Source organism: Alosa pseudoharengus, unplaced genomic scaffold (assembly GCF_046254945.1).
Source record: "Alosa pseudoharengus isolate Yale_2024_CS ecotype anadromous, Long Island Sound unplaced genomic scaffold, YU_APseudo_1.1 YU_APseudo_1.1_scf_18, whole genome shotgun sequence".
Classification (NCBI taxonomy): domain Eukaryota; kingdom Metazoa; phylum Chordata; class Actinopteri; order Clupeiformes; family Clupeidae; genus Alosa; species Alosa pseudoharengus.
In genome coordinates this window covers 16,540,425-16,556,899 of record NW_027468650.1, presented here as the reverse complement: position 1 = coordinate 16,556,899, position 16,475 = coordinate 16,540,425, and the positions used below count along the sequence as shown (strand labels likewise).

Genomic DNA, 16,475 nt, shown 5'->3' with positions numbered 1-16,475 from the left:
ATAGGCACAGACAGAGGGACACACATATCACATACACAAAGACAGAGAAATAGAGAGAGAGAGAGAGAGAGAGAGAGAGAGAGAGAGAGAGAGAGAGAGAGAGAGAGAGAGAGAGAGACAGACACAAAATGTGCATACACACACACACACACACACACACACAGAGGCACATACACAAACACAGAGAGAGAGAGAGAGACAGAGAGAGACAGAGAGAGACAGAGAGAGAGAGAGAGGCAGGCAAACACACACAAAAGATAGAGATAGAGAGGGAGAGAGGGACAGACACACACACACACACACACACACACGCAGGCACAGAAACAGAGAGCTCATCAGTATTCTCTTGTAGGCCTAGTTTTATTCACAGGGTGAGAGGGAGAGGAAGAGAGGGGGAGTGGAAGAAAGAGAGGGGGAAGAGAGGGGGGGAGAGAAAGAGCGAGGACATAGTAAGTGCAGGAGAAGGGAGGCAAAGGGAAAAAGAGACTACAAATAAAGTGAAAAAGAAGAGATATACTGTAAGCTGCTTTAAGACACATCCTCCACAGTATATGCGGAGCTTTGTCAAACGGAGGTCTGACCCTTCGGGTGATTCAGATATGACGCTAACATGCTGACGGCTGTTTATGCGGTCACATGTGTGAACGACACCGACGCACATGAACAGAATCTCTGCAAGTTCTTTGCTTCGTTCAGACACGAGCTCTTTTACATAATGTAGGTCGTAAATACTAGGAGGGGAGTAGTGTAAAAGCCGGTTAAGTTCGGAATTCCAAATGGCCGGTTATGTTGTTAAATTGATAAATGGCCCACCTGCTTTACATCCACAGAACATGCGGACTTACACGTACAGTAGGACTGAAAGCAGGGGAAGAGAGAGTGGGGGAGAGGAGGTAAAGATAAGGAAATGGAGAGCGAGAGGAGCAGAAAAAGAGGGATAAGGGACTGTTCGTTATTTATAAACGGGGCCACCGGAGGGATTTTGAATGCTTCAATCAAAAGTTGCATGACCCTCCCCTGCCTGCAAGAAAATGTTCAACGACCCTCCAGAAGTATGTTCAAAAAAGACATGACCCTCCCCGGCCAATTGTCAGTAGCCTACCTTCCGCCCACGCTATTAGGCGCCGAAAACACATGGACTCAGGCTACCGTTCTAAAATCAACCTCTGCTTTCTATTCTTACACATCACACTTCACCAAGATGGTGGCCATTTCAGTAGATTTACTCACTAACATTGTTGTGGAAACACAATAAGCATGGAAACTAATTGCACACTTCCTGCAACTGCATTAGCCTACTTGAAACTAGATGTACCGCAGAGCGGTACAAAATATGACCGCCGCCCAGTCCAGCACATTTTTACCACAAAAATAAATCATGCTGAAAGGCCTATATGATTCTAACTGTCTCACTAAATTGCATTATCCACACTCAATTCTCACTGGTATCTGCTAGACAACAAGTACCAAAACATGATTAGTTCATAGATTTCACATGTAAAATTCATTTTATACAACCCCACCCCATCTTGCCTGTTCATAATTCTGAGAAATTCTTGAATTGTGTGCATGTGTGCGTGTACACATTTATGTTTATGTGTGTGTGTGTGTGTGTGTGTGTGTGTGTGTGTGCATGCTTGTGTGTTTGCCTGCGTATGTGTGTTTGTGCATGTGCATGCGTGCGTACATATGTCTACTGTGTGAGTATGTGTCATACGTATGATTACTGTGAATGTATGTGTGTGCGTGTGTATCTGTTTATGCACATGTGTGCACATGGAATGGGTTAACATGACCCCTGGAGGCAAACATACGGAAAAAATTGGTCATCCTAGGCCCTACGGTTCTCAAGATATTCACAAAAAACTGTGTCTGCCCTACCCTCCTTTCAGGGGGTCCAGTACAGCGGGGGGGCTACAGATCAAAACGAAAAACGATGGTTCCATGCTATCCATGTGGGGTTACATGCCCACCAAGTTTCGTGTACCCCGGTCTTTCAGTGTCCCGGGAATCCTTGTTGGTGTACGGTCACTAAATGTACACATAAATTATTTTATTGTAAGGCCCCCCATGAACGAAAGTTCACAAAACTTGGCATGCATTTGGAGAGTGTCATAATGATCCTACACTTTCAATTTCGTGCAGTTTTGACCATGTCAGCCAGAGATATTGTGATGAAAACACCTAATGTTTTGCTTTTTAATTTTTAACTAGGTGGCGCTATACATGAAATAAGTGGTAATGGGATGGGTTGACATGCCCCCTTAAGACCAACATACAAAAAAAAGGTGGACCTCCTAGGCCCTACGGTTCTCGAGATATTCACAGAAAACTGTCTCCGGCCACCTACAGGCCAGTTGGTGTATAGTAACATAAATTAATTTATTGTGTGGCCCGCCATGAACGGAATTCCACGAAACTTGGCGTGCATTCAGAGGGTGTCATAATGATCCTACACTTCCAATTTCGTGCAGTTTTGACTATGTTAGGTCACAGATACCTGCGATTACAACACCTCATTTTTACTTTTTTGTGTTTAACTAGGTGGCGCTATACATGAAATGAGTGGTTATGGAATGGGTTGACATGGCCCCTTGAGATCAACATACAAAAAAAATGGTCCTCCTAAACCTTACGGTTCTCGAGATATTCACAGAAAAATGTGTCTGCCCTACCCTCCTTTCGGGGGGTGCAGTCCAGCGGGGGGGCTACAGATCAAAACGAAAAACGATGGTTCCATGCTATCCATATGGGGTTACATGCCCACCAAGTTTCGTCTACCCCGGTCTTTCAGTGTCCCGGGAATCCTTGACGGAAATTTGGACTTTCGAAAAAGAAAAAAAAAAAATCTGACTAAACCTATATGACCGCCGCTTCGCTGCGCGGCGGTCATAATAAGTTAAGTATTCACATGAAATAAAACAATAAAACATTGAGACCATTCAACAAAGCACACTGGGTAATAACAAATTCAACACATGAACTTGTTACTATGGACTCGTCTCTAGGCTTCCTCAGTCATTGTAAAGCTGCCGAAGCTGAACATTATCCAAAACTCAATTTCTCAGACGAGCGTCAATTTTGGAGCTTGCTACAAAATTGATTAATGACTTGAAAATGACTTGAAAAGGCCGTTTGCACAATTTCACAAATAATCACAGGGACCGAAAAATACCTAACATGCCAACTTTTTCCGGGTTTTATTATTTTAACTTTTCCCCGCTGTCTTGCCGTTTTAATATTTTCCCGTAGAATATCCCATATTACTGTAATACTCTCATAACATTAGTCCTGCATTCTGGCCTGTCTCTGTGTTGTCCTGTTGTTACCCCTTGCCCTTCCAGTGAAACAGATGTATTCAAATCATCGTTTTGCTTGCTTGAATGCGAATCAGAGTGATGTTAACCTAGGCCTATTTAAGTAAACGACGTGGTTGTCGTGAGAGCACGATTCATTGGCGCTTGCAGTGTTCGGCCGTAGGCTATGTCTACGTGCACACCTGCCAGGCTACTCAGCTACGAGTAGACAAAGAATTCCCCCTGTATATACACTCCAAGTTGGCCTACCATAACTTACCAACATTACACTGTAGACCATAAACTGGCTATTTATATGATCAATGTATTTGTTCAACTTTTTGAAGCAGAATTACGCACTGCTACTTGGAACGTAACACATTTTTGTTGGCAGGAGAGAGAATGACAGCGATTAACAAATTGCACTTGTTGCTGGTTACCAATAAATAGGGCCTACTGTATATTTTTTTGCAAAAAACAAAAACAGAAAGGATGGAGACAGCAAAGCTAGAGATGGGCAGGAACAAGGTTAATTGGTAGAAATGCTTGTCAAAACGTTAGGAGCTGGATGTGTGGATGAATGAAGCACAAGTATGCTTTATGTTAAGCATGCACACTGTTTAAAGTTAGGCTACACGGTAAACTACAAGTAAACCAAAGTTAAATTTAGCTTTTTTAGGGCTGGATAAAGTTGACCAAATGGATATAGGCTGTTAGGCGTGAATTAAGTAGGCTGTTGCTCCAACCCTTCCAACGTTAATGGGGAATGTTGACATTTTCCGTATTTTGCGTGAGAAACCCGGGAAATCTCCCTTATTTTCATTGTTCAATGTTGACAGAGCTATGGAACGAAAGAGGAACAAAATCAAACAAGCCACTTTGATTTTTTGCTGTTTTCATTAATACAAAAGATGGGTGACCCCCCCTCCTAGACAAAAAAAAGTTAGGTGACCCTCCCCTCAACAAAGAATAAAAAAAACATGACCCTCCCCTATTTTCCTCCGGTGGCCCCGTTTATAAATAACAAACAGTCCCTAAATGATAGAGAGATGCAGGAGAGTGAGAGAGAGAGGGGCAGTATAAGAGAGCATGCAGACAGATTGAAAAAGATAGACAGATCATGACAAAGAAAAGAGAGAAAAAGCAACAGTCAAGGGGACAGATAAGGATTAAAAGATTGAAAGATTAAGATTAAAAGAGAGAGAGAAAGAGAAAGACAGAGAGGAGTGTGTGAACGGATGCAGGGCAGATGGAGCAGGGGGGGGGGGGAGGGGAGGGGGTCTCAGCAGCACTGCAGAATCAGGCATGGTGAGGTGAGGAGGATGTAAAAGAGGAGAAGGGGGGGGGCACTTACTTTTTGATGTTCTTGACCTTCATGCTAGCTGTGCTCACACAGGAGCGCAGAGACTCTGGCTCAGGGACATCAGCACTGCTGGCCTGCTGGGACACACACACACACACACACACACACACACACACACACACACACACACACACACACACACACACACACACATTAGCTCACACACTTTCTACATACATCAGCAATACTGCACCACACATAGTAGGACATGCTGTGACTGAATCTGTGTGTGTGTATGAGTGTGTGTGTGCATATGAGTGTGTGTGTGTGTGTGTGTGTGTGTGTGTGTGCATATGAGTGTGTGTGTGTGTGTGTGTGTGCACCATAGCAGCTTCCTCCATGTCGGTTCTGTCATTTTGGTAGAGACTCCCATCCTCCTCCTCCTCTGTGCGGAGGGGACCGGGCAACAGATCCCTGAGCGGAGGATAAAGAGAGAGAGAGGTGGAGGGAGGGATTGAGATGAAGTGAAAGAGAAAGATAGAGGGAGGGAGATGGAGAGGGAGTGGGAGAGATGAGAGGGAGAGTAAGATGAAGTGGAAGATAGAGAGATGGAGGAGATGATAAAGTGAATGAGGAGAGAAGAAGTCGAAGATAAAAGTCTTTCTCAGACATCAGTTAGCAATAGCAGTCAGCCTACAGGGGAAATCACTGGACCGCTCACAAGCTCTTTCTACAAGTCAAACAACAAGTCAAAAGAGAGAAGCAGAAGCACACACACACACACACACACACACACACACACACACACACACACACACACACACACACACACACACACACACACACACACACACACACACACACACACACACACACACACACACACACACACACACACACACACACACACACACACACACACACACACACACACACACACACGTGAAATAACATATGGTCTAGACTGTTAGCTGACAGACAGCAATTTCATGGAACCAACAGAACCCTCCTGGATAGTAGCTAAAAGAACCAACAGAAGCCTGAAAAGCCCAGCAAGACTGAGGAACCAAAATAACCTTCCTAGACCCAACAGAACCCTCCTGGACAGCCCTGTGCAGCTAAGGAACCAAAGCCAGTCCATGCTTTTGGGCAAACAGGCTCTTACACGGTTCCCTTCTTCACAAACCTGATCCTATTAGGAACGCATCTCTCACACACACACACACACACACACACACACACACACACACACAGGAGGACTGGTAGAATGTGTGTGAGAGTGTGTTTTCATGTATGCATGTGCACATAAGTGTGTATATGTGTTCATGCGTGTAAATGTTTAGTGTGTGTGTCTGTGCATGTGTGTGTGCTTGTATCTACTTTCAAATACATTAATTTCCCATCATGAGTCAAGTGTAGATAAGATTATAATCCAACAAAACAAGTGTGATAAGACACCAACACAGGCAAACCCTCCAGTCTTTCAGCCAGCTGATGCTATCTCAAACACACTGTCATCCTAACTAAGTATTTTTTCTTCTGTTAAATCAAACAATTTTCCTCCAGTATGCCACTGAGCAGAGCAGCTCAGGTAACTGTATCAATGCTGGATGGGAGAGTGTCGGAAGACAGAAGGCGCTTCTCTTACAACATTAGCCAAAACAATGTCTAACAAACCCCAACATTCTAAAGTTGCCCAAACAATGCCCACCAAACCCCAACATTCTAAAGTTTCCCAGACAATGCCCAAACAAACCCCAACATTCTAAAGTAGCCAAGACAATGTCTAACAAACCCCAACATTCTAAAGTTGCCCAGACAATGCCCAAACAAACCCCAACATTCTAAAGTAGCCAAGACAATGTCTAACAAACCCCAACATTCTAAAGTTTCCCAGACAATGCCCAAACAAACCCCAACATTCTAAAGTAGCCAAGACAATGTCTAACAAACCCCAACATTCTAAAGTAGCCAAGACAATGTCTAACAAACCCCAACATTTTAAAGTTGCCCAAACAATGCCCACCAAACCCCAACATTCTAAAGTTTCCCAGACAATGCCCAAACAAACCCCAACATTCTAAAGTAGCCAAGACAATGTTTAACAACCCTCAACATTCTGAAGTTGGCAGTTGAAGTTGCAGTCTTTAGAATGTTCAGAAAATTAACCTTCCAGCTCCACTCTGCCCAGACAGTAAAAAAAAAAAAAAGACTTTTGGACATGTCAAACTCAAACAACTCCATCCAACAAACACAGACCGATGGTGCACACTGACACAACTGTTGGTGTTTGTTGGTGTTGGTTGGTGGTGGGGCAATGTGCAAGCACCTAGAGTGATGGAGTGAAGGACTGAGAGGGACCGAGCACATGATCTGACCCCCACACTCCCAGAATCTGGCCCACACCGGCGCCTGCTGAGGGATAGAAGAAACAGGTGTGTGTCACAGCAGCGCCAGGTGAGCGGTTCTCACACACACCCCGGACCCACGCACCACCCCTCCCGTTGGATTGTGGGCTGAAACCTGACCCGTGTCCCAGTAAAAGGCTGTCCCTGCAGTGCTTTGTATGGGCTGAGCTCTTTCCTCCACAAACAGGAGAAACCAGAGAAGGGCCGGGCCAGAGGGCTGTGCCCAGTCGGACCCACCTCAGAGACCAGCACAAAGCCCCACACAGCCCCACGCTCTCTTTCCCAGCCCTCTCCTAAGTGTGTGTGTATATGTGTGTGTGTGTGGGGGGGGGGGGGGGGTTTCCCTTCCTCACATACCTCTCTCTCTACATGTGAGAGTGAGAGGAGTCTCTCAGACTTTCATAGCCTTTCAGCACATTAACATTAACATAGCCTTCCTCTCTCCAGTTTTCTCCTTCTCTTCCCCCCACCCTCCTGAAGCTACTTTAAGTTACATTATTACACCTGTGTCACTGTGCTACACATGCTCAGGAAGTGTGTGTGTGTGTGGGGGGGGGGGGGGCTCAGACAGATGGGTTTTTATACTGTATGCTCTACATCTGCTCAGTTTTCCTTGCTATATCACCAGCATGTCTGTTCTGGTCTAGCATTCTGTACAGGCTCATTCACACCAATCACTGCAGAGCGAGGAGTTTCAGCGGTGTGAGTGAAAACATGTCAAATCACAGTTGTGCTATTTTATAACCCTTTCACCTCAGAGCGTTTCTGACATTTTGCCACTAAGTCAGTCCAGCATCAGGTCAGAGTTGGTCTAAGAAGAGGCAGAGAAATACTTATCAACTCAGTTTTGAACACCAATGTCTGTTCAACATCCGTCAAAACGGGTCACAAAAACAAAAGTAACTTCACTGATTGTTGGCTATCAGCTTCGTTGGTTAACTTTGCGGGCTAACAAGTTCATAATCTACAACGAGTAGTGTAACAAAGGTGTTGTTGGTGTTATTGCACGTTGTTGCACTACTGTGAACCCCCTGTATTTAAAATGTGTGTTGCAGTGTTGTAGCCTTGTCATGAATCAGTGATGTAAAAAGCGTTAGTTGTCAGACTTCTAAGAAGCAACTGAACTGAACAGAGGTGAAGTGCATGCTGGGTTGTGTGCAGCTCTGGAGACTAAAATCCCATTGTCCTATTCTAAAGGCCGCGCACTAGAGCCTGCCCTAGCCAATCGGAATGCCCTGCGGGGTGTTGGCACGGGACTGTTTTAAGTAGCTGAGGTCCAGGAGTGGCATTCAGACACACACACACACACACACACACACACACACACACACACACACACACACACACACACACACACACACACACACACACACACTGCCATTCACATTCTAAAAGAGACGGGGACTGCTCAGGCCAGTGACTGTGGAGGGGTCTGAACGAGGCCTCTGATGAAAGCTATGCTGCACTCCTCAGAGTTGGGAGCATCAGGAGGTCTCAGGAGATCTATCACACGGACCCAGAACCCAAAAAGGAGGATGGAGCTCAGGATCTCCAGGGTATCAACACACACACACACACACACACACACACACACACACACACACACAGAAACACACACAAGCACACAGAATCAGACATGGCATATAGGCATGGCATACACACACAGAAACAAAATGGCCATGATCTATACATTACATACAACGCAAATAGCATACACACAGACATGGCATACACACACAAACACATGGCATACACACACAGACACATGGCCATGCCATGCACATAACATACACTGCAAATGACACACTCACACCACACAGATTGTCAGATTGCCCAGCACAAATGCTAGCGTTAGCTGACACATGTTAAAGGGCCCAAAGGGAGGCGATGAGCATGAGGACTTATGACAACCAACAGCACCAAAATACCACACACACAAATGACTGATTGCCTGCCGTCCTAACACACACACACACACTTTCAGACACATATGCATGAGCGTGCTCATGCATGTGCACACACACACACACACAGACACACAGACACACACACCATCTAAAAAATGCATGCAGTTATGCTCTGACCTGGCATACTTCTCTTACATCCACACAGCCTGCTCCTCATGAATTTATGAATATACGCACTGATCCGCTATCTTGTTCTCTCACACACATACACAAATACACGGACATGCACGCGCACACACACACACACAAACACAGACACACACACACACACACACACACACACACACACGTGCCTCATGATAAATCATTGAGCCCGGCAGCAGTGCGGAGCATCAGGGACAAGCGGAGGAATGAAGCTGTGTCTTACCCATCAGCTGCGTCATGACGACCAGCGGAGTCCTGCTGGTGCACCGGAGCAGCCGTCGCCGGAGCCGGAGCTACGGCAGCTGCAACCGTGGCGACACGGCCTCCTGCCTCCATGCTACTGCCTCACTGCAACAGCTGCCTGTCTGCATGAGGGAGGGAGGGAGGGAAGGAGGGAGGAAGGAGAGAGGGAGAGGGTGGGAGGAGAGAGAGGGTGGGAGGGAGAATGAGGTGAATAGAGAGACGAGAGAGAGTTAGCAGAAAGGAATGAGAGAGAGAGGTAGCAGAGAAGGGGAATAGATGAAGATAGAGAGAGGAGAGAGAGAGAGAGAGAGAGGGGCAGAATGATGTGAATAGAGAGATGTGAGAGAGAGGGGTAGAGGAAGGGGAATAGATGGAGATAGAGAGAGGGAGAGAGAAAGAAAGAGAGAGATAGAGAGAGAGGGGTGTTCGTTAATGTGTGTGCGTTAAGGTGTGTGTGTAAAGATGTGTGTGTAAAGATGTGTGTTTTAAAGTGTGTGTTATGTGTGTTAAGGTGTGTGTGTTAAGGTGTGTGTGTTAAGATGTGTGTGCAAAGATGTGTGTAAAGCTGAGGGACTTGCTGGGTGTGTAAAGATGTGTGTGTGTTAAGGTGTGTGTGTGTAAAGATGTGTGTGTGTGTGTGTGTGTGTGTGTGTGTGTGTGTAAGGATGTGTGAGTAAAGATGTTGGTGGTAACTGTCTTAAATACTACTCATGGCTCTCTCCTTCCCCCCTGGACACAGTCCATGTGGATTTGTTTACAAACTGGCAAAGATCTGGCTCTCCGCTGAGCAATGCCGACTGGCAAGGTAATGTCACACGATTTCATAAAAATAGTAAGCCATTGCACAGTTGCCGAAAAGCAATTCATAATACTCCAGGTCGGGGAGAGTGAAGTTGCAAGGCTGGTGCTCCGTAGCTGGGTAGAGTACAGCTGGGAAGGCACGCCATTAGTGTGTTTGCAAATATGTGTGTGTTAAAGTATGTGTGTAAATCTGTGTGTGTGCCAAACCATGTGTGTAAATATGTGTGTGTGTGTTAAGGTGTGTGTGTGTGTCTGTGTGTGTGCTAAGTGGCTGTAAGAGGTAGGACCTTAGGGGTGTCCAGGACTCCCAGTAACCCACTCCAACACACACACACACATACAAACGCACACTGACAAATACACACACACACACACGCACATGCACACACAAAGATAACTCCAGCCCTGCGTGTGTGTGTGTGTGTGTGTGTGTGTGTGTGTGTGTGAACAGTCAGCGCACTGTATTCTTGTGTGGATGTGTTTGTGTTCAGTAACATCCTGCAGAAAACACTGCCCTGAGAATGTTGTGACAGCCCTTATTTCACTAGCAGTCAAAACGCCTGCTTCATGGATTCCAAAGCCAACTCTTACTCTAGACCATAAACACATATGGAATGTTCCAGCGCAGTGAACTTAACCCCCAGCAATCACCTGTCCCACACATGCAAAAATTAACCATAGAGGTCACCATCAGGAGAATATAAGCACCACTGGAAACTTTATCATGTGAATGTATTAGAATATTTCTAATAGTCTGTATGCAGTAGTACCCACTGTAGTGGGTTAGAGTGGTGTGTGCTGAAGTGTAAGAGTAGTCATGTGTGGTCTGCTGGAGTACCTGTGTGTGTTGGAGTAGTGTACTGGGGTCATGTGTTGGAGTTGAAGTGTGCTGGAGTAGTCGTGTGTGTTGGAGTTGTGTACTGGGGTAGTGTGTTGGTGTGTGTGTGTGTGTGTGTGTATAAGTTTTTCTTTGTGTGCATGTGTGTGTGTGTGTGTGTATGTGTGTGTGTGTGTATGTGTATGTGTGTGCGTGTATGTGTGCATGTGTGTGTGTACTGTAGTGGGTACTGTGGTGTGTTCCTTTGAGAGTTAATGCGTGAGCTTGACTCAGCACAATCCTCTAGTTGGACACCTCAGCTCCATTCATCTGAATTCAGCTCTGCTCACTCTGCCCTGCACTGAGCCCCCAGCAAGCATCAGCCCTCTCCTTCACAAAAATGTGTGGGGTCAGTGGCAACCACACACACACACACACACACACAAATAAAAAAATACACACAATCAGTCCACATAGGGCATACGCATATGCACATGCACATGCACGGACACGGACACACATGAGCACACACACACACACAAACAAACAGCATGCTGATTCTGTGATTCTGACTCCAGTCTCTGTGTGTGTGTGTGTCAATAGTCAGCACCAGTGGCATCTCCGATAGGGGAGTGAGCACTCTTGGTGTCTTTGTTACCCACCCAAGGTTACTGCTCTGCTCTATAGCCACACTCACACTCACACTCACTCTCACACTCACACACACACACACACACACACACACTCACACACACACACACTCACACACACACACCAGAGCAGCCCTGTGGCAGCCTCCCAGCATTCCAAGCTTGTGTGTGTGTTTCTCACAGTCCCCTGTCTCCTGATGGATGTTTTTCAATCAGCACGACTTGTATACGCTCAGCACATACACACACACACACACACACACACACACACACACACACACACACACACACACACACACACACACACAGAACACCCACCCACCTCTCTCTCCTTAACTCCCTTTCCCTCCCTCTCCACCTGTCTGCTGCAGCAGGGTGCTGTCCTGCCTTCTTTAAAGGAGAATTCCGGCAATTTTTCACACAGATCTCTCTTTCTCGAGGTCACCAAGTATTTTCGGTACGAAAAAACCCCCGAAAACAATCGGTTCTGCTTAGCTCGAGTTGCTGCAGCCAACAACTAGAGTCACCAGGCAGCTACACTCTGGGGACTGTACTGACACACACACACACACACACACACACACACACACACACACAGCATCCAGGAGAGACACCTCCTATGCTGTGTGAGAAAGAAAACATCCAAATATCTACACAAGCTGGCCCACCATGCCCACACACACACACACACACACACACAAACACTCACGCACGCACGCACGCACACACGCACACACACACACAGGCCTAGAAACGCATACCAACAGGCTGGTGCTTCAGGAGGGCCATGTGCTGGGTAATACTGCTGGAAAAGTAGGGCACTCGTGGCCACAGAGCACGGTGTTTTTGGCCATGGTATTAATATTCACTCCGGTCTGCTGGGCTACGCTATGTGAAATATGGATCTCGCAACATCAAAAGACCAAATGACAGCGGAAATGCTGGAAAGAACTTTGTATGATACTGAGGATCATTGGGAAGAGCTCTATTGAGGGCCAGATTAGATTCAATTACATTGAGGCTGCACAGATCCCTGTGCAAGTGTGTTTTACAGCAGGTAGAGAAATATTATTATAATTTCATTTTAAAAATGCTGATCTACAATTAAGGTCAAATGTGTAATTACCCCCTGCACCCCTATCCCCAATTTGGGGAACTCAAACCTGATTGATGGAATAGCTCCAATTACAGCTCCAAACAGCAAAATTGGAGCAATAAACAGCTTAGGAATTATTCATGTGTTTTCCTAATCTGCATTTTCCTCAATTCGTAATATGTCAATCATCTGTCTCTGGCATCTGTCAACTCCATTGGAGTGCTGTTGTGCGTTGTTTTGTGCCTGCTGGGTTCGGCTGTGACTTTAATGTGAGCCTGAGCCCCCCCCAACATTCCGACTGAGAGACGGAAGGGCTGCAGTCGTCTCCATGGCAACTCTTACTTCTGAGTGGGCACCCCTCCCCACCGTACAGTAGCGACCTACTGTTGATGATGTAGCAGAAAAAGTCAATGAGAAAGACCTCACCTCTCTCTCTCACACACTCACTCAGTCACACACAGACACACAATTTAGTCCTTGAGAAATTCTGATCGTAGAATTTTCTCATAACCTATGCGTTGTCGGCATGTGTTCGCCCATTTCCGTTACACTGGCTGCCCATAACGCTTCGCATCATCGCCTAACTTACATGGTTTCGATCAGCGGAGGTCATAGTATGGGCTATGATCTTTCTCTTTCCCTTGCAGACATACGATAGTTTTACTAACTGAATTAATAAAGTCTCCCGGATGCTGCGGATGCTGCGTAGTCTCATGCCATGCTTCACAGAGGCGGTGATCTTCAACCCATAAACGCAACTGAGCGATGTGACACACATGTCTGGCACTGTTGAGTGCGATAGTGCAGGGAAATCGGAAAGGCTAGTGAGGAAAGAGACTGCACCTGTGTGTTTGCAGATAGCCTACCTGTTTTCTGAAGGACACGCGCTTCTACTCCGCGACTCACGCCTCCTAGACGCTGCTCGCAAGTTCGATGGCGACGGGACGGTGTTGGCATTCCTTGGGATGACCCGTGAAATCCAGACCCATGCCAGAAAAGTTATCCCTACTAGTAGTGAATAAGACCAGACCCGGACATTACAGGCTACGAAGGCGCAAACTCTACTCTGTGTTGAGGATCCTCTCGCAACGCCATGCCCAGAGCGCGCACGCTGACGTCTGTCGGTGGCGCGCAGCGGGGACCAGTCAAGAGGCGTAGAGAAAAATCAATGCTGCGATTCTAATGACATAATCCATAGGATACTGGCATTATGCAGAGATGTGAGCAATCTAAAGAATGCATTATCGTGTGTAAACTATCAAACTATTCTTGTATGTTTTTCTACATGTTTAGCCTTAAAGATGGCAACATTTTTCTGGCCTTATTTTTTTTTATTGACTTCATTCCTGTATAAAAAACATAATCTAATGGAGACCCTAACATTAATTTAAACAAACATGACTGATTTTAGAGTACAATATTAATTTCATTTAAATTATAATTCATAAGTATTAACTGAAGTTCTGGTAATGTCTCAGTCTGCATTGTCTGGTAGTGAGTTGTCAGCACCTAAGATCTGCTAGTATCTCTTCTGAGCAGTCACTGTGTTCCTTCATTGTGCTAGTTAATGTATTGTCACTGGGTGTGTGTGCCCTGTGCAGAGACTTTGACCTCTGGAGGTTTAGAGCACAAATCAGAGACAAACGAAGCTTGCTGAATTTGGAAAGCTTACAAGCAGGTCCACAGGCACCATTCCTTGATTCTTTTCTTGAAGACACATATAATACATGATTTCAACTAAGATTAGTGATCGTCTTTATAACCTTTGAACTTACATTAGTACTCATTTGAGGACAGCCGCCAACATCCAGGCCTTCTTTTCAACTCTCAAGTCTTGGTTCACTGGTAAACTTCACACCTTTCTCACTGGGGCAGCAGCCATTTTGGAAGTGGTGTAGTAAATCTGGACATCCAGTCTCTCACCAGCTGAGTTTCGGTGACCTTTCAACCTTAGTGACACCAGTCCAGTTATGATTCAGCAACCGGCACAGAGGATGTGCGTTAGTGGAGCACAAATGGTGGCTGGTGACAGAAATGCATGTTTCTTTTTCAAACAACAGATCCATCCAAATAAACCAGCCCAACCCACCACCACTATAATTTATTATGATAATAACACTCACGCGACACAGGATCAGGTTTTATACAAGTGGAAATATCTCGTTAGGAACATTCCTTGTGCCTCACTCCCACCTGAGAGTAATGTGGAGTGAGATTTAAAATTTGTGTTTCAACATAATGGGGAAAACTGTGATGCATGTACCAATGCGGTTGAATTAATCTTATTCTGACCAGAGAAGGGCTTTTACCCACAGATACACCTGTCTGCTCTTTAGTGACCTCTGGTGGTTAGTGCAAGGCCTACTTCCACAAGAAGAAGAAGATGGAGGAGGAGGGGGTACAAAAGACTGCAAGGATGTGGACACCAGTGTCATTGCAATGTTTTATTATATCAAAATACAAAATTTTTTGAGGGTTATTACGATGGAACAAAGCATTTGAACAATGTGAACTGAATAAAACCCAGCTGAAATGAATGTGTGTGTATATGTGTGTGTGTGTGGGCGCCTGGAGATGTAAACGGTAAAGCTGAGCTGTCTGTGCCATGATGTGGGACTAGTGGTGGGGGGTGGCTCCACCCATCTAACGGAACCCTAAATATTCCACGGCTACCGCTGCCCTTCACACACACACACACACAAGCGGACAGATAGAAAGCAGCACCTGGAACTTGAGCTTGCAGTACACACACCCTTTCATCCCTCTGAGAAGGTCAATGGTTCTGCTGTCACAAGGGACACACTAGAGCATCGGTTTAAAGATAGTTTCCCTAACACTTTCATGCTCACAGACACACACTCACACACATGCACAAACACTCACCTATTGAGGCAGCTCTGATGGTTTCTGACTCTGGAGTGATTCTGGCTCTGATGTAACACAGGGTCAAACAGACAAACATCCACCAGATTCAGACCAGACACGCCCCAGCATCAGCAACACATCCAGAACACACACACACACACACAAACAAACAGCGTTCCTGCTGCCAGTGCAACCAAGCAGAAGAGCACCACCTCAGAGCTCAGAGTGGTTTAAATCCTCACAAAGGCTTTGGGTTCAGCACCATGTGCTCGGTGTCCAAATAAACACCTGGAATTAAAGACCAATTAACTGACCCGAGGGGGAACAGATCCCATCATCCAACCAAGATCTGGCTAAGGAGGCTAAAAGATGTGCTCTGGGGGTTGTGGAGGGGTTTGGGGGGGGGGGGGGGGGGTCTTTGCAAACGCTGGAACAGTCTCATCCACGTTGCATGGGACTTGCGTGATGTTTGTAAAATATAAAACCATGGGATGGGTGCCAGCGTAAACAAAAACAACAGAAAGCTGCGTGACTGGACGTGACGCGACATGTAAACAAGCACAGTACGGCACAGCGTAGCTGAATGGAGCGCCGCGGAGCTGCATGAGACAGAAGCACTATTTCTCTGAATGAGGCTGTGCGGTAAGACAGTCAGGAATAGTGCATAATAATAATAACTTTACATTCTACCATTTGTGTGCTGGTCCAAGCGCATGAGTTAAAACAACATGGAGCTGCGAGGAGATGCAGGGCGGCCCCTGCAGCTCAGGACGAATGAGTCAGTGTCTGGGCGCATGACACAAGAGCGTCGACAGGTGAAGCAATCAAACACACACCCCCACACGCACGCATGTACGCACACACAATCAGTCAAGATGAGCCCTC

At 46.1% G+C, this 16,475-nt stretch overlaps 1 protein-coding gene and 1 long non-coding RNA gene across 2 annotated transcripts in view; both read right to left on the bottom strand.

Moving 5' to 3' along the window:
* The window catches only part of arhgap32a (Rho GTPase activating protein 32a), a 43,947-nt gene extending 39,216 nt beyond the window's left edge, over positions 1–4,731 (bottom strand). The window contains exon 1 of the mRNA XM_076291116.1: positions 4,651–4,731. Within this exon, the coding sequence (XP_076147231.1) occupies positions 4,651–4,673 (23 nt within the window). The 5' untranslated portion in view covers positions 4,674–4,731. The remainder of the gene's footprint in view (positions 1–4,650) is intronic.
* Positions 4,732–4,993: 262 nt separating this feature from the next.
* LOC143131015 (uncharacterized) lies at positions 4,994–13,799 on the bottom strand. The gene is made up of 3 exons (XR_012988027.1): positions 13,592–13,799; positions 9,342–9,483; positions 4,994–5,073 (listed from the first exon to the last, which is right to left on the bottom strand). It is a non-coding gene; the product is annotated as an uncharacterized LOC143131015 (long non-coding RNA).
* Positions 13,800–16,475: the final 2,676 nt, after the last annotated feature.